This window comes from Suncus etruscus, chromosome 8, assembly GCF_024139225.1.
Source record: "Suncus etruscus isolate mSunEtr1 chromosome 8, mSunEtr1.pri.cur, whole genome shotgun sequence".
NCBI lineage: Eukaryota > Metazoa > Chordata > Mammalia > Eulipotyphla > Soricidae > Suncus > Suncus etruscus.
Window position 1 is genome coordinate 78774380 of NC_064855.1, and position 18459 is coordinate 78792838.

Consider the following 18459-nt stretch of genomic DNA (forward strand, 5'->3'; position numbering starts at 1 on the left):
ATAGCATAAAAAAAGAATTCAGAAAATTTTACTTGCTCAGCTATTTTATCTTTTCAGTATTAGCTTAGTATTACAGCATTACAGTACTAATGTCTTCATGGGTTGCTGTATATATTGGGAAGCTTAAATAGATCATAAAAACAGAATTTGTTCTCCATTATAACTAATGTTATAAATGAGTCATTATAGTTATATTTGATATCAGTGAAAAGCATCTATTTATGTATAAAAATTCTTAGCTATCCCAAGACAGTTTTCTATCTAAAACCAATAAAAATAATTTTTAATAATTTTTTTTTACTTTTATGAGTTTGTTTCCAAGAGACAAATGTATTAAATGTTTGGAAATAAAATGTTCTTCGGATATTCTTTATTTAGGAGAAGATACCTCTTGAATACCTATGAAATAAATTTTGAAACCTTGAGTGATCTGATCTTGAGTACTGTCATAAATTATAAAATTATATTAGTGTTTTATTTTCAGTGTTGTCCATGCTCCCAACAACAAAAACAACAAATGTCAAAAAACTTTTAAAAAATTATTTAATTTAGTCACCATGGATTTACAGTTATGCATGACGATTTCAGATGTTCAATGATGTTTCAGCACCAATCTCTCACCAGTGACTTCTTCCCTCCAATGTCTATCTGTCCACATATGTATGTGTGTATTTGTGTATGTATTTACACATCTCTGTACATATATATTTATACACATTTATGCATTTTTGCACTGGGGTTTATTACTGAAAGATAATAACAATTTATGTATGAAGCCCTGTCAACAACAGTACTGTAAACCACAGAGCACCCTTTATTTTTGAGGCTAGTTTTCTATAAGCATCTTGTATTGATTTCTTATACTTTTACTTGTGAAGCAAGGTTGTCATCTAGTGGTGTTTTCAAGTAGTACATCTTTCAGAATTAGATAATTTTATTGAAGGATATGTTTAACAAGTCTCGGTTTAAATAGATTAAATTTCTTTTAAAATTTAAGGATTATTTTTTGTTGGTTATTTTTTGTGTGTGTGGGGGCCACACCCGGTGACGCTCTGGGGTTACTCCTGGCTATGCACATAGAAATTATTCCTGGCGTGGGGGACCGTAAGGGATGCCAGGGGATTGAACCATAGTTTGTCCTAGGTTAGTGCATGCAAGGCAAACATCCTACTGCTTGTGCCACTGCTCTATGAACCCCAGAATTTAAGGAATTTTAAATGTTTTAAATTTCTAATATAAAAAGGATTTTTCCTAGAAATTTTTGATTAGTATTTTAATGTTAGGCTAAAACATTTTTTGTCTGGCCATTCAAATATTGAAGTTTGTTTGCTTTCTAGTACAAGTTGATTTCATGAAACATTTGCATTTTAGATGTTCTGATTTTCCTAACTTGTTTGCTTCTTTTGTTTTTGTTTTTTGGCCAGACCTGGTGATGTTTAGGGGTTACTCGTGGTTATGCACTCAGAAATCACTCCTGGTTTGGGGGACCATATGGGACACCAGGGGATTGGACTATAGTCCGACCTAGGTTAACACGTGCAAGGCAAATGTCTTATCGCTTGTGCCACCTCTCCAACCCCAGCTTCTTATGTTTTTATTTGTGTGATACAACAATCAGAAAGTTGGTATAAAAGAAATTAGAATATATTTTTGATGTAGAAGTATGTATGACAGAATTTAATAACATTTACCTAAATGCTAAAAATAGTATAATTTTTGCATGTGGTGAAAATAAAAAATGAAAATAGATGCATTAAAGATATGTTAAAAACTTTAAGGCTTGTATCTTTTGCACAGGAGTGCTCAGAGGACCAGAAGCCTCTTGTGCTGATGCTTGGCTACAAGCGAAGTAGTACAATACTAGGGCCTTGTGAAACAAAACTGCTCAGCTCGATGGAGGTTGGGGTTCTTCAAGGATATACACACCTGTAGTGTTCAGGGATACTGGTAACTTTTAAACAAAATAAATATTGTATAGTTTCCTATATTAACGCTGAGTGTTTGGCAGTTTTAGATACATGGCTTTGTCTGATTCATTAGTCTATATATAAATTTTATATTAAAGTTGACTTGATCCTTTTTATCATTATTGAAACAAAGATTGTGGTAATCATTTGGCATATAGGTATTTATTTTACCTACAAAAAAGAATTGACAGAAAAGGAACTTGATTATTAAAGGAGACAATAAAATATCTTTTTTCAGGGTGTGGCCCCAAAACAAACAAAAAAAATCTTTTTCATTTGTTTCATTTGTTCACCTTCTTGAATTATCTTGGTAGAACTCTGATCCTCTTTCTGCTGTGTTTAATGGAGATTTATACATGGGATCTGATGAATTCATGTCAGCTTGCTGCTGGTGTGCCAGTCTCTGTCTCTGTCTCTCTGTCTCTGTCTCTGTCTCTCTGTCTCTGTCTCTGTCTCTGTCTCTCTGTCTCTCTCTCTCTCTCTCTCTCTCTCTCTCTCTGTCTCTCTCTCTCTCTCTGTCTCTCTCTCTCTCTCTCCTCCCCCTCATTGTTTTGGGGCAACACTGAGAGATGCTCTCAGTCTTACTCTTGGGTCTGCACTCCTGGTAGTGCTCAGGGAACCATGTGTGAGCTGGGGATCAAACCCTGATTGGCTATGTTCAAGACAAACCTCTAACCCCACTGTACTTAACTCTGGCCTGCAAACTATATTCTTGTCAATGCTATTTTGTCTTCTCCTTTACTTAATTTTAATTATATATTTTTTTGATTTTTGGGTCACACCCAGCAGCGCTCAGGGGGTTATTTCATGCGTTATGCTCAGAAATCTCTCCTGGCAGGCTTGGGGGACCATATGGATTGCCAGGATTTGAACCACCAACTTTCTGCATGCAAGGAAACACCTTACTATTTTGTCTCCTCTTAATATTCTAGAAACTATTGACTGTCATGTATCGAGTATCTGAAATAAATTTTGTGTCCAAAATCTTATGTTTTGTTATCTTACTAATTTTATAAGTATTCAATAAGGTTTAATACTATATTTTCCTAAATTATACTCATGAACAACAGGAATTTCTAGCCATTTCCTTCTGACCTTGGGGAGGTAATTAACAAGTTATTTTTTTCAGTGTTTCTGGCAGTGTTTAACAAGAACCAAACAAATCATAACGAAACTTGAATATTTTGGCAAGTATTTTATAATCTACTTACAGTATGGAAAGGGAACAGGATAGTTATCAGAATGAATATTATTTAGATAATAATAATAAATTTATTTTTTAACATCCTGGAAATTTTCTATCAGGAAGTCTGATTTGCTAACTTTAGAAATACCTTTTAATAGATTTAAAAATATCTGTAAAGTCTTATTTCCTACTGTTCTTATATTAATTTGGTTAATTGGGAGTTGTCTATATTATTTGTGCCTGAACAGGCATTTATTGAATAATAATCAAGTAATCTTGTATTTATCAGAAAATTCCCAAACTACTTGGGGCCATATGATTTGTGTTTTAATTGAGACAAGACCACTAGATACCAGTCATTGTCCAACTACTTAATTTTTTGAATTGATTCCCTATTATTTTAGGGAAAATATGTTCGTGCCTGGTTTTCTCCTTGACATCTTAAAGAATTTTATGTGTCTTTAATCTATTTGTGCTCTAGTAGATAATGTTTTATTTTAGGAATTCAGATCTCTGGTCACAATTAAATGGGCTTTCACTGGTCTAGAAGGTGGACATTGATAGAAAAAGAGGTAAATAATTTGTAGTGTTTACTTTTCAGTGTTTCTAGCCAATTAGGATAGTACTCTTTAGTCTGTAAATAAAAAGTGGTGTGGCCTTATTAATGTCCATGCTGTAAGATATTTAGGCCAAATACCAAGCTAAATAATTAAACTTTTTGTTTGTTTGTTTTTTGGGTCTTGCCCTGCAGCGCTAGGGATTTCAGTAGTTACTCCTGGCTCTAAGCTCAAAAATCGCTCCTGGCAGGCTCGGGGGACCATATGGGATGCTGGGGTTCAAACCACCGTCCTTCTGTATGCAAGGCAAATGCCTTACCTCCATGCTATCTCTCTGGCCCCCTCAACATTTTTTTTTAGTCTGACATACCTCTAGTAAGAATGCTTGTTATATGATTACTATCACTCTTCTTTATGAGTCATAAAAAGTGACCTAAATCACATAGTTATTTTCTTTTTAATGCTTGAGAAACATTTTTTAATTCATTAATAGTAAATCTCTTTGAGAAACATTATTGGTATAATCATGCATGAGGAAGACAACTGAGAATTATTTTTGTTCTTTACTATGAAACTAGACTTACTCTTACTGAATGTATTTGGAGTTCATTTAATTTGCCTACTTGTAGCTCTTTTTATCTTAGGATATATGTAAGGAGACTTATTTATAGATGTTGGCTTTATGAGATGTTCTGATTTTAATTATTTTTAAATTTTCTATTAGCATTGCTTTGACTGTGTCTGGTCTTTTATGTACCTATAAAATTTTTAGCATTTTTTGTTCTGTTTCTTTTAAAAATGTCACTGGGTTGAATTCTGTTGTTATTTTGTTTTGGCCAGTAATATTTTAATACACATGCACTGAATCTGTACATAGTGTTAGCCCAAAACTTCTTAAAACTTCTTCTACTCAAATTTTGGTTTTTTCATTTGTTTTGTTTTTGTTTTAGATACTGATTTGGTAGTGCTGAAGGCTTCTAGCTGTGCACTCAGGATCTGATTTTAATTTTGCATTGTTTAAATTTGTATTGTTCAGCGAGTTTTATTCACATCTTTTAGCTTCTTTTATATGTCATAAAAATATCTTTTAAAGATCTAATTTAGGTAACTTATTTATAAAGAACTGATGCTCTTAAAAGTAGTGTTTTAATTAGTGTTGTGCACTGTTTCTCTACTCTTTAACAGTTTGAAAGTTGTATTTAAGTAATTAATGAATGTTTAATATATTACCTATGTTCCTGTTGATCCTAAAATTGGTCTCAACTGATACTGACTTCTCAGTTGTTCCTACTTGCTAGCTAGAATATTGCAGGTTGTAACTTCTAGACTGTTTTATTACCCCCCCCCCCTTTTTTTTTTTTAAGTAACACATGGCAGTACTCTGGGGTTATTCCTGGTTCTACACTCAGGAGTCATTCCTGGTGGTGCTCAGGGAACCAGGTGAGGTGTTGGAATCAAATCTGGGTTGGCCATGCACAAGTCAAGCACCTATTTTTTCTGTACTATTCACACTTTTTCACAGTTTTATACTATTTCACACTTTATAGGAATGCTTTCTTTTTTTAAAATATATTTTATATATTTAAATATATTTATATATTAAATACATTTTTATTTTATTTTTAAAATATATTTTATTTTATTTAAACACCTCGATTACATATACAATTGTGTTTGGGTTTCAGTCATGTAAAGAACACCACCCATCATCAGTGCAACATTCCCATCACCAATGTTCCTAATCTCCCTCCTCTCCACCCAACCCCCACCTGTACTCTAGAAAGGTTTTCCATTTCCCTCATACATTCTCATTATTAGGAGAGTTCAGAATGTAATTATTTCTCTAACTAAACTCATCACTCTTTGTGGTGAGCTTCATGAGGTGAGCTGGAACTTCCAGCTCTTTTCTCTTTTGTGTCTGAAAATTATTATTGCAAGAATGTCTTTCATTTTTCTTAAAACCCATAGAGAGTGAGACCATTCTGTGTCTTTCTTTCTCTCTCTGACTTATTTCACTCAGCATAATAGATTCCATGTACATCCATGTATAGGAAAATGTCATGACTTCATCTCTCCTGACAGCTGCATAATATTCCATTGTGTATATATACCACAGTTTCTTTAGCCATTCGTCTGTTGAAGGGCATCTTGGTTGTTTCCAGAGTCTTGCTATGGTAAATAGTGCTGCAATGAATATAGGTGTAAGGAAGGGATTTTTGTACTGTATTTTTGTGTTCTTAGGGTATATTCCTAGGAGTGGTATAGCTGGATCGTATGGGAGTTCAATTTCCAGTTTTTGGAGGAATCTCCATTTCGCTTTCCATAAAGGTTGAACTAGATGGCATTCCCACCAGCAGTGGATAAGAGTTCCTTTCTCTCCACATCCCCACCAACGCTGCTTGTTCTCATTCTTTGTGATGTGTGCCAATCTCGGGTGTGAGGTGGTACCTCATAGTTGTTTTGATTTGCATCTCCCTGATGATTAGTGATGTGGAGCAATTTTTCATGTGTCTTTTGGCCATTTGTATTTCTTCTTTGTCAAAGTGTCTGTCCATTTCTTCTCCCCATTTTTTATTGGGATTAGATGTTTTTTCCTTGTAAAGTTCTATCAGTGCCATGTATATTTTGGAGATTAGCCCCTTATCTGATGGGTAATGGGTGAATAGCTTCTCCCACTCAGTGGGTGGCTCTTGTATCCTGGGCGCTATTTCCTTTGAGGTGCAGAAGCTTCTCAGCTTAATATATTCCCATCTGTTAATCTCTGCTTTCACTTGCTTGGAGAGTGCAGTTTCCTCCTTGAAGATGTCTGTAGTCTCAATGTCCTGGAGTGTTTTGCCTACGTTTTATTCTATATATCTTATGGTTTCGGGTCTGATATCTAGGTCTTTAATCCATTTGGATTTTACCTCGTACATGATGTTAACTGGGGGTCTAAGTTCAAATTTTTGCCAGTGGCTAGCCAGTTGTGTCAACACCTCTTGTTGAAGAGGCTTTCTTTGCTCCATTTAGGATTTCTTGCTCCTTTATCAAAAATTAGGTGATTGTATGTCTGGGGAAACATTCTCTGAGTATTCAAGCCAATTCCATTGATCTGAGGGCCTGTCTTTATTCCAGTACCATGCTGTTTTGATAACTATTGCTTTGTAGTAAAGTTTAAAGTTGGGGAAAGTAATTCCTCCAATATTCTTTTTTCCAATGATCGCTTTACCTATTCTAGGGTGTTTATTGTTTCAAATGAATTTCAAAAGTGCCTGCTCCACTTCTTTGAAGAATGTCACAGATATATTTAGAGGGATCGCATTAAATCTGTACAATGCTTTGGGGAGTATTGCCATTTTGATGATGTTAATTCTGCCAATCCATGAGCAGGGTATGTGTTTCTATTTCCACGTGTCCTCTCTTATTTCTTGGAGCAAAGTTTTATAGTTTTCTTTGTATAGGTTCTTCACGTTTTTAGTCAAGTTGATTCCAAGATATTTGAGTTTGTGTGGCACTATTGTGAATGGGGTTATTTTTTTAATGTCCATTACTTCCTTAGTACTATTGGTGTATAGAAAGGCCATTGATATTTTTGTGTTAATTTTGTAGCCTGCCACCTTGCTTTATGAGTCTATTGTTTCTAGAAGCTTTCTGGTAGAGTCTTTAGGGTTTTCTAAGTAGAGTATCATGTCACCTGCAAATAGTGAGAGCTTGACTTCTTCCTTTCCTATCTGGATTCCCTTGATATCTTTTTCTTGCCTAATCGCTATAGTGAGTACTTCCAGTGCTATGTTGAATAGGAGTGGTAAGAGAGGACAGCCTTGTCTTGTGCCAGAATTTAGAGGGAAGGCTTTTTGTTTTTCTCTATTGAGGATAATATTTGCCACTGGCTTGTGGTAAATGACCTTAACTATATTGAGAAAGGTTCCTTTCCTTCCCATCTTGATGAGAGTTTTGATCAAGAATGGGTGTTGGATCTTATCAAATGCTTTCTCTGCATCTATTGATGTGATCATGTGATTTTTATTTTTCTTGTTGTTGATGGTGTGTATCATGTTGATAGATTTACAGATGTTAAACCATCCTTGCATTTCTGGGATGAAACCTACTTGATCGTAATGGATGATCTTCTTAATGAATCCTAATTTAATTATTAATTGAATCCTATTTGCCAGGATTTTGTTGAGGATCTTTGCATCTGCATTTATCAGCGATATTGGTCTGTAATTTTCTTTATTTATAGCATCTCTGTCTGGTTTAGGTATCAAGGTGATGTTGGCTTCATAAAAGCTATTTGGAAGTGTTTTCATTTTTTCGATTTCATGAACGAGTATTGGCAGGATTGGTAGTATTTCCTCTTGGAAAGTTTGAAAGAATTAATTAGTGAATTCATCTGGGCCTTGGTTTTTGTTTTTGGGCAGACATTTGATTACCATTTTAATTTCTTCAATAGTGATGGGGGTGTTTAGATATGCTACATCCTCTTCATTCAACCGTGGAAGATTATAAGAGTCCAAGAGTTTATCCATTTTTTCCAGGTTCTCATTGTTAGTGGCAGAGAGTTTCTCAAAGTAGTTTCTGATTACCCTTTGAATTTCTGCCATATTAGTAGTGATCTCTCCTTTTTCATTCCTAATATGAGTTATCAAGTTTCTCTCTTCTTTGTTCGTTTTGCCAGTGGTCTATCAATCTTGTTTATTTTTTCAAAGAACCAACTTCTGCTTTCATTGATCTTTCGGATTGTTTTTTGGGTGTCCACTTCGTTGATTTCTGCTCTCAACTTTGTTATTTTCTTCTGTATCCCTATTTTTGGATCTTTTTGTTGAGCACTTTCTAGTTCTATGAGCTGCGTCATTAAGCTATTCAGGTAGGCCCCTTCTTCCTTCCTGATATGCGCTTGCAAAGCTATAAATTTTCCTCTCAGTACTTCTTTTGTTGTGTCCCATATGTTCTGATATTTTGTGTCTTTATTATCGTTTGTTTCCAGGAAAGTTTTGATTTCCTCTTTGATTTCATCTTAGACCCACTGTTTATTAAGTATGAGGCTGTTTAACTTCCAGGTGTTAATGTTTTTCCTCTGTGTCCCTTTAGAATTTACATATATTTTCAGAGCCTTGTGGTCAGCGAAGGTAGTCTGCCAGATTTCTATCCTCTTGATATTATGGAGGTATGTTTTATGTGCTAGCATATAGTCTATTCTGGAGAATGTCTCATGTACACTGGAGAAGAATGTCTATCCAGGTTTCTGGGGATGGAGTGTCCTATATATATCCACTTGGCCTCTTTCTTCCATTTCTCTCCTCAGGTCTAGTATATTCTTGTTGGGTTTCAGTCTGTTTGTCCTATCCAGTGTTGACAAAGCCGTGTTGAGGTCCCCACAATTATTGTGTTCTTATTGATATTATATTTTGGATTTGTCAACAATTGTATTAAATATTTTCTGGCCCCTCATTCGGTGCATATATGTTTAGGAGAGTGATTTCTTCCTGCTCTACATACCCCTTGATTAATATAAAATGTCCGTCTTTGTCCTTTACAATCTTCATGAGTATAAAATTTGCATTATCTGATATTTGTATGGCCACTCCAGCTTTTTTATGGGTGTTGTTTGCTTGGATAATTCTTCTCCAGCCTTTTATTTTGAGTCTATATTTGTTCTGACTATTCAGGTGCGTTTCTTGTAGGCAGCAGAAGGTTGGATTGAGTTTTTTGATCCATGTAGCCACTCTGTGTCTCTTAACTGGTGCACTTAGTCCATTGACATTGAGAGAAAGAATTGTCCTGGGATTTAATGCCATCTTTATATCAAAATTTGGTGTGTCTTTTAGTCAGTCTTGTCTTAAAGTAGTCTTTCATTTTTTCTCTTAAGACTGGTTTTGAATCTGTAAAGTTTCTGAGCTGTTGTTTGTCTGTGAAACCATGTATTCTTCTGTCAAACCTGAAAGTGAGTTTTGCTGGGTATAGTTTTCTAGGTGAAGCATTCATATCATTGAGTTTTGTCACTATGCCCCACCACTGCTTTCTGGCCTTCAGTGTTTCTGTTTACGGGTCTGCTGTAAATCTCAAGGATGCTCCCTTGAATGTAATTTTCCCTTTTGATCTTGCTGTTTTCAGAATTCTGTCTTTATCTGTGGGATTCGTGGTTGTGACTAGGATGTTTCTTGGGGTATTTTTTCTGGGGTGTCTTTTGGTTGGTACTATTCAGACATGCAGGATTTGATCACATATATTCTTTATCTCTGGAAGTTTCTCTTTAATGATCTTCTTGACTGTTGATTCTTCCTGGAAATGTTCCTCCTGAGTTTCTGGGACTCCAATGATTCTTAAGTTGTTTCTGTTGAGCTTATCATAGACTTCTATTTTCATCTGTTCCCATTCTTTGACTAATTTTTCCATTGTCTGTTCATTTGCTTTTGTTTTTTTTTATTCCAATCTCTCCTGCTGTATGGAGTTGTTATTTATCTCATCTTCCACAGCACCAATTCTATTCTCAGCTTCTGTTACCCTGACGTTGAGCTTATCCATTTTGTCATTCAATTCGTTTACTGATTTTTTTCAGGCCTGTTATTTGACCTGATATTTTAGTTTGGAGTTTTTTGATATCTGTCTTCATATTTTCTTGGTTCTTATTAGTGTTCTGTTCAACTTGATCCATGGTTTCTTTGAGTTCTTTGAGCATCTTCCATATTGCTTGTCTAAACTCCTTATATGAGAGATTGATTAGTTGGTTGGCCGTTTTCTGGTCATCAGAATTGTCATCTTCATTCTCTATGTCTGATGATGGCCTGCTTTGTTTCCCCATTGTCACACTTGTATTGTGGGTTTTTCTATGTGTTGTGGTGGTATTCATTGACTAAATGATATATGCGGACATGCTCCTCTGGCTCCGCCCTTTAGGGGTGGGTTGACTTGCCTCCAAGGAAGTGTGGTCCTCCATGGATGAAGCCTCACACAAGATTAAATCTTAGGCCTGAGTATCCAGCAGAGAAGATAGTCTGGGGAGAAATGCTGGGCTTCATCAATCCAGCACAGTTCTTAGTGTGATTTTTTTCTTCTTGTTTCAATGGTGTCCTTAGAAAGAGCGCATGGCTGCGTAGCCCCCTCTGCTGGAGCTTCTTTTCAGCCCACTCCCAAGAGGTTCAGGCGATAGAACAGGAGACAGACACACACAGGCAGCACTCACAATTTCTCATGGTCGGGCCCCACTGGGCAGGCGTAGTTTCGTAGATTTTCCCAGCCTGATGTCACAAACAGGGGACCTGACTTCTGCAAAGTACTGCTTATAGTCCCATTCTAATGCTTTCAAATTCCCTAGCTGCTTGGAAGACTTCTAGCATTGTTTCTTATTTTTGTGGTTTTGTAAGATAGCTGCTTATATATTGTAGATAGGTATTTTGTTTTCATCATTTTCTAATCTTACCACTTATTCACTAGTAAATTCACTAGTAAATATGAACATAAGATTTTCTGAGCTGAATTTGTAAATGACTAATTGGAATTTTAGTTCTTGTCAATGGTTATGAATATGGGATACCATGGAAATTAGCTTTCCTTTGGGGGGGGGTGTTGATCTTACCCTGTGCTTTTCAGGGGTGATTCTGGCTCTGCAGTCAGGAATCACTCATGGTGGTGTTTATTGGACCATATGGGATCAAGCCCTGGTTGCTACTCCAGCCATGGAAATTAACATTTTAAAAAAAATCATCATCATCATCATCATCTTCATCCTCATTGTCATCATGGTCTTTAAACACCTGGTTTGTTGGTTACTCTTAGCATGCTCTGGGAATTTGAAGTTTCTGGGATCAAATATAGGCTTGCTCTATGTAAAATAGGCACTAAAGTCATCAGATGCTTTTTGCTCTTTCAATTTACCTAGTCTACTCAGTCTGAATTAAAGTGATTTGATCATGTGCATTATAGACTTTTGTTTCTGATAATTTATGTCCTCTTATTTCTACATCCATGAATTTGTCATGTTTTAAATTTTAATAATATTTAATTTTTGTTAACACATCATTGCTTTGACTTATATAATCTTCCTGTCTTTTCATCCTTGATTTTATACATAAGCTTATCAACTTCAAACATTCCTCTTTTGCACTCTTTTATTTTCTTTTCCCTTGCTCATTTAAGAAATAATTTTATTTATTTATTTTTTATTTTTTTGGTTTTTGGCCACACTCAGGGATTAGTTACTTCTGGCTCTGCATTCAAAAACTACTCCTGGCAGGCTCAGTGAACCTTATGGGATGCCGTGTACAAGGCAAATGCTCTATCTACCTTCTGTTCTATTGCTCTGGCCCTGAGAAATCAAAATTCTTGATGAAATTGCTAACAGTATATGCTTTCAGGTGGTTCTCATCAAGTTTACTTTGACAGGTGTCTTAGAATCAGTCCAGCTTCCCAGTTCTTGGGAATTGATATTTGAATTGTTAGTCATCAGGAATGAGATAAAATTTAGCTCTTTGCACTCAAACTCGTGGCCTTGCCGCAAATGGCCCTCCCTCAGTACAACATTTTGTGGCCCTGCCCTAGAGGAATCTTTTTTTGTTTTGCTTTGTTTTAGTTGTTTGTGTCACACACCCCAATGTTCAAGGCTTACTACTGATTTTGCACTCAAGGATCACCCTGATTTTGCCTCCTGTTGCCCCCAGGTAAATTGAGTTTGAGACCCCTGTTAACCCTTTAGTGGGAGACCATTACAATGACATTGTTAGCATCAGCCCTTTGAGGAATTAATACAGGTTATAAAAGATGATAACTTTTTTGGTTTGTTTTTGTGCCACACTTGGCTGTGATCAGGGGTCTCTCCTGGTAGGTTTGGGATCACATAGGATGCCCATGATTGAACACAGAATGGCCTTATGAAAAGCAAGTGCCCTACCCACTGGTTTATCTGGCCCAATACAGGTTTTTGTTTTTTGTTGTTGTTGTTGTTTTTGGGCCACACCCGGTGACACTCAGGGGTTATTCTTGGCTATACGCCAGAAATTGCTCCTGGCTTGGGGGATCATATAGTACGACAAGGGATAGAACTGCTATCCATTCTAGGTCAGCCGCGTGCAAGGCAAATACCCCTGCTTTGCCACCGCTCTGGACCCCAGTACAGATTTTTAATGGACATTTTTACAGACGAGCTTGTAGAGGAATGATAATCAAATTGTAGGATTTATTAAAGAATTTTAAAAATATGTTTTTTGTACATGATATAAAATAGTATGGCTTTCGTATTTTCTGGACTCAGTATATTATATCTCTCCTTTGCTCTTTGTTCTTACTGAGAAGACTTTTCCTACTCTTTGATTTTATTATGATGACTGGTGCTCATATGTCTGGTATGGTTTTTGCTAGAAATCAGATATTTTGATTTGGTGCAAAGGAACAAAGTGGCAATGCTGATGCAATGATACTTGACATGCAGGGTGATTCCTAGCCAGCCTCAAATTTGAAACCTCTTAAGATCAAGTTGTTTTCAACTCTTTATTTTTACTTTTTTCATTTTCTTCTTTTTTTTAAACACAGTGATTACAAAGTTGTTCATGAATGAATTTTAGTCTTACAATATACATTACCCACGAATATTCCCCACCACCAATGTCCCAGATTTCCCTTCCACCCTCCCCATACCTGTCTCTGCATTTAACTCCTACCCACTTCCTTTATTTTCCTTTTTAGACTCTGTGCTATTATTAATGGAGGATACTGCATATTACCGTATCTCTGTGCAACATCAATTTGTTGTCCAGAGTGATCAATTTCAACTATCATTGTCATAGTTGTCCCTTCTCTGCTCCATAATTTGTTGCAATCTCCTAGCCCTCTTCTGTATTGTCTTTGGATAAATATTATTAACCATACTATCTTTTATTTTTCTTACATTCCATAAATGAGTGAGATTATTCTACGTCTATCCTCCTCTCTGACTCATTTCACTCAACATAATACTCTTTGTATCCTTCCATATATAAGCATATTTCATGTCTTCATTTTTCTTGACAGCTGCTTAGGTATTCATTGTGTAGCTGTACCACTGTTTCTTTAGCTACTCACCCAGTTTTTCAGGCACTTGGGTTGCTTCCAGATTCTGGCTATTGTAAACAATGCTGCAATGACATAGAATACAGAGGGCTACTTTGTATTGACATTTTTGTGTTCCTAAAGGTATATCCCTAGAATGTATTGCTGGATCATATGGAAGCTCAATTTCTATTTTTTTTTCAGGAATATCCATTTTGTTTTTCCAAAAAGGCTGATGTCAGCATTCCCTAGAGCAATGATAAAAGTGCTTTTTTCCCTGCATTCACACCAGCACTGGTTATTCTTATTCTTTATAATGTGTGCCAGTCTCTATGGTATAATATGATAGCTCATTGTTGTTTTAATTTATATCTCCCATATATTAGTGATGTGGAACATTTTTTCACGTGTCTTCTGGCCTGTATTTGTTCTTTGAACTTTTTTTTAACGTGCCTCAAACTCTTAAGACCTTATATTATCAGTTTTTAACTTTACACATTATATTTGTAAAGTAGAAGTAGTTCAAAGTTTTTTAAGGAGTACATTAATGTTTACATAGGTTTTTTTTCCAGAATGCTTGTGAAAAAATGCTTTAATATAATTATCCCTTTAAGAGTATAAAAGAGTTAGGAGCCAGAGCAAATGGTAGGGTGTTTGCCTTGCATGCACTAAAGTATGACGGACTGCAGTTCAAACCCAGTGACCCATACGGTCCCTCAAGCCAAGAGCAATTTCTGGGTGCATAGCCAGGAGTAACCCCTGAGCATCAACAGGTGTGGCCAAAAAAAAAACCAAAACAAACAAACCAAAAAAGAGTATAAGAGTTGGAAATGTTTTACTGTTCTAGCAACTATGTAAATAAACAGACTATTTATGACTATCCTATTTGTAATAACATCATTTTGTTGTAGAGAACAAAATTGCATATTAATTTGAATCATTTTAGTTAATTTTTAGTTAAGCCATTTATTTTATTTTATTTTAACAGGTATCTTTCAGATGAAGGCATTGAAGCTTGCACAAGTTCTCCTGACAAAGTCAATATTAATGACATAATCCTGATTGCTCTCAATGTAAGTTATGTTTATTTTAATTAATTGATTTATTGATAGGTTTTTGGGCCACACCCAATGGTGGTCAGGGGTTACTCCTGGCTCTGCACTCAGAAATTACTCCTGGCAGGCTCATGGGACCATATGGTATTCCGGGGATCAAACCCGGGTTGGTCATGTGAAGGCAAACACATGACCCACTGTGCTATCGCTCCAGCACTATAAGTTATGTTTATTAACTTATAACCATCTTTAATATGAAAGAAATATTTATGTAAAATAACTCAGAATAAGCTTAATTTTAGAAGCAAAATGAGAATATCTTTAATTTTGTTGTCTAAATGTAGTAAACTTAATATTGCTGAAACTAGTAATCTTACATAAACCAGTTATATAATATATGCTAGTTTAACATCCACTATATAAAATTTATTGAGAAAGAGAAAATTAAGGCCCATATTTTCTTTTCTCCTTTCAGAAAAAGAGAATTTTGTAATGTTTGCAGTGGATATAAAGTAGCTGAAACAAATTGGCATGTTCATTTAAAAATTGCCAGTTAGATCAACTTTGGCTAAATTATATCACTTTTTGACATTTTCTTTTTTTTTACATTTTTTTTAAACACCATGATTACATACATGATTGTAGTTGGGTTTCAGACATTAAAAGAACACCTCCCCCTTCACCAGAGCAACCTTCCCACCACCAATACTCTCATTTCCTTCTTTCACAACTCCCTCCCTGCCTGTATTCGAGACAGTCATTCTACTTCTCTCACTCATTAACATTTTCATGATACATACTTAAATGTCTTAGCTTTAGAATGATTCTAAACAATACTATAATATTGTTCGCTTTGGTTTTTGTGTCACATCTGGTGGCACTCAAAGATTGTCCTGGCAGGCTCTGGGAGCAATGTGGGATCCAGGGCAGTGTATTCAGGTTGGGCCACATGCAAAGCAGGACAGACTCCGTAACATGGTCTGCTATTGCTCTGGCCTCAGTGCTATATTTTTAGGAACTGTATTATTGACTTAATGGTTATGTATAAAGGAATCAAAAATGTACATGTATATATGGCTGGGAAATTGAACCTGGGTTGGTCACATGGGAGGCAAATGACCTACTTCTGTACTATTGCTCTGGCCCCCATTTACCCTACTTTTGAATGTAAAATGTATAGTTTAAATTTGTAAATTAGAAATGATAACTTTTTTCCTTATGCCTTTGATTTTTCTGGGTAAAGTGAACTTATACATTTTCTGAGTCATTGAGTTAGCCAATTTTATTTATGTCATTTGTTTAAATAAGGTAGATGACTTTTATTATAGTAGATTTAATATAACTTCCTGCTATTTTGTTAGTATTGCTTCATTGATGTCTTTATGTTTGTAATTTATATTATGGTTATCATAATCTGTGAGTAATTTTTTTGTTTCTGCATATTGACATCTTATAGAATTTGGCTGTTTAAAATATACTCTACTCAAAAGTTGTCATTTTATTTTGGCGTTTTTAAAACTAGCTTATGAGATCATATTTTTGCTTTTAATAAGGGTGATGTATGAACTTAAACGATTAGTAGAGAGATGTGATTAGTGAAAATTGTATATGTGATTGCACCATGCTGGTGACTTTAACATTTATATGGAACAAGGTCATTTGAAAATTGATTATATGCATAGATTTCATAATTTAAAATATTCATTTAAATTTTGCTCCATAAACCTTAAGTGATTTCATCTATCTTAGATTTTATCTGAGATTAGAGTTAGATTTACTTTTTGTCTATATATTTTAATAAAGGCATTTTTATTTCAGACAGACTTGAGAACAATTGGCAAGAAGTTCCTCCCCAGTGACATCAATGGTGGAAAGGTAGAAAAGGTAAAGAATAATGTAACTTTAATGTTGTTATGCAGTAAAAAATAGCCACTTTCTAAATTACTGGAATTATATTTTGTCAATAAAATAATTTGGAATTAAAAAAATAATTTGGCAGTCACAAAAATCATAATTGTGGCTTTATACATATAGTACTTAAAATTTTAAATTCTTTATTCATTATTCATTTCAACATCAGAAAAATTATTTTAGGGGCTGGAGCCCTGGCACAAGCTGTAGGACATATGCCTTGCACACGCTACCTAGGACTGACCATGGTTTGATCCCAGGTGTCACATATGGTCCCCCAAACCAGGAGTGATTTCTGAGCTCATAGCCAGGAGTAACCCCTGAGGAGTAGCCCCTGAGGGTCACTGGGTGTGGCCCAAAAAGGCAAAAAAAAAAAAAAAAAAAAAAAAGCAAAAGAAAAAGAAAAAGAAAGAAAGGAAAAGAAAAGACAAAGAGACAAAGGGACAAAGAGATGGTTAACAAGACTAGAGAAATTCAGATAATTGGATTTGCATTTGAAGGCCTCCTGCTTTTGGTTTCCAGCACTTCATTGCCCCCTTTGCCCCAGTGCATTGTTAGGGAGTAAACTCCATGTTCCAAAGAAGTAGTAGCTCCTAAGCACTGGTAGTTTTTGTTTTGTTTCTTTGGTTTGTTTGTTTTTGTTTTGTTTCTGGTCTACACCCAGCAGTGCTCAAGGGCTTACTTCTGACTCTTGCTCAGGACTCAGACCTGGTGAGATTTGAGGTATCAGCTGGGATGCCAGGGATTGAACCTGGGATGGCTTCGTGTAAGGAAAATGCTATATACATTATACTATTACTCCAACTCCCAACAGTGCTAGATTTGACCCCAAATCAAAATAAAATAGTTGGAATTGCAACTATGGGAGAGTTACTTTACATGTGAAACATCGCATTATCAAAACTTATAGGAGCATCTTGTGTCTTTTAGTGTCCTGTTAACTGCTTATGTAATTAATTTACTAATATAAAAGTAGAAGATGGTGAGAGAATATTAGGAACATTGTAATAAAATAAAGCATTTATTTGTTGCTATCATTTTTTTCATTCATGTTAAGACTTATTTTGGGGTAGACAGAGATTGTATCAGTTATCAAAGCAAGGGACTTGTACGTAAAATTTTTGTTTTTTGGGTATTCTTTGGATCACACGCAGTGGTGGTGGTGTACAGGGGTTCCTGACTGTACACTCAATAATGGTTCTTGGTGTATCTGGAGGACCATAACTTCTAGGAATCAAACCCTTGTCAGTTGTATGCAAGCAAAATGCCCTAGCATTTTGTATATGTATATGTATATATATACATATATATGTATACATATATATGTACATATATATGTATACAACAGGCCTGTTGTATATGTAACATGTGCTACCTTTTCTCTACATATCTCGTCTATTAAATCTTTTTCAGTTACAGTTTTTTTACATTTTACAAATTTATATTAATTTGTTTTTTTCCATTTGAAAATGTACATTATGATAGGCAAGAATTTTATATGAGTTAAAAGTTTTTTATGGCAGAAATTTAAAATGTCTGTAATGTTATGCCATTTTTTTATGTTTCCTAAATTTTAGTTAATTTACACACACAATAAATGGTAATTTATATATATTTATACACACACACACACATATATAAATAAATGACTGTGGAGAACCATAATAGTTTCTAATCTTGTTAGCTAGGCAGATACTTAGTGTAAAGGGTTCTACAAATTCCAGAGCAATTCATTTGGATGTTTAACAACACTCCGTGTCAGCAGACTTTAATTATATTTTAAC

At 35.2% G+C, this 18459-nt stretch overlaps 1 protein-coding gene across 2 annotated transcripts in view; it reads left to right on the forward strand.

Moving 5' to 3' along the window:
* The window catches only part of TDRD3 (tudor domain containing 3), a 138580-nt gene that overhangs the window by 35690 nt on the left and 84431 nt on the right, over positions 1-18459 (forward strand). For both annotated transcript variants that reach the window (XM_049778950.1, XM_049778951.1), the window contains exons 2-3: positions 14698-14782; positions 16583-16648. In XM_049778950.1, the coding sequence (XP_049634907.1) occupies positions 14698-14782; positions 16583-16648 (151 nt within the window). The remainder of the gene's footprint in view (positions 1-14697; positions 14783-16582; positions 16649-18459) is intronic.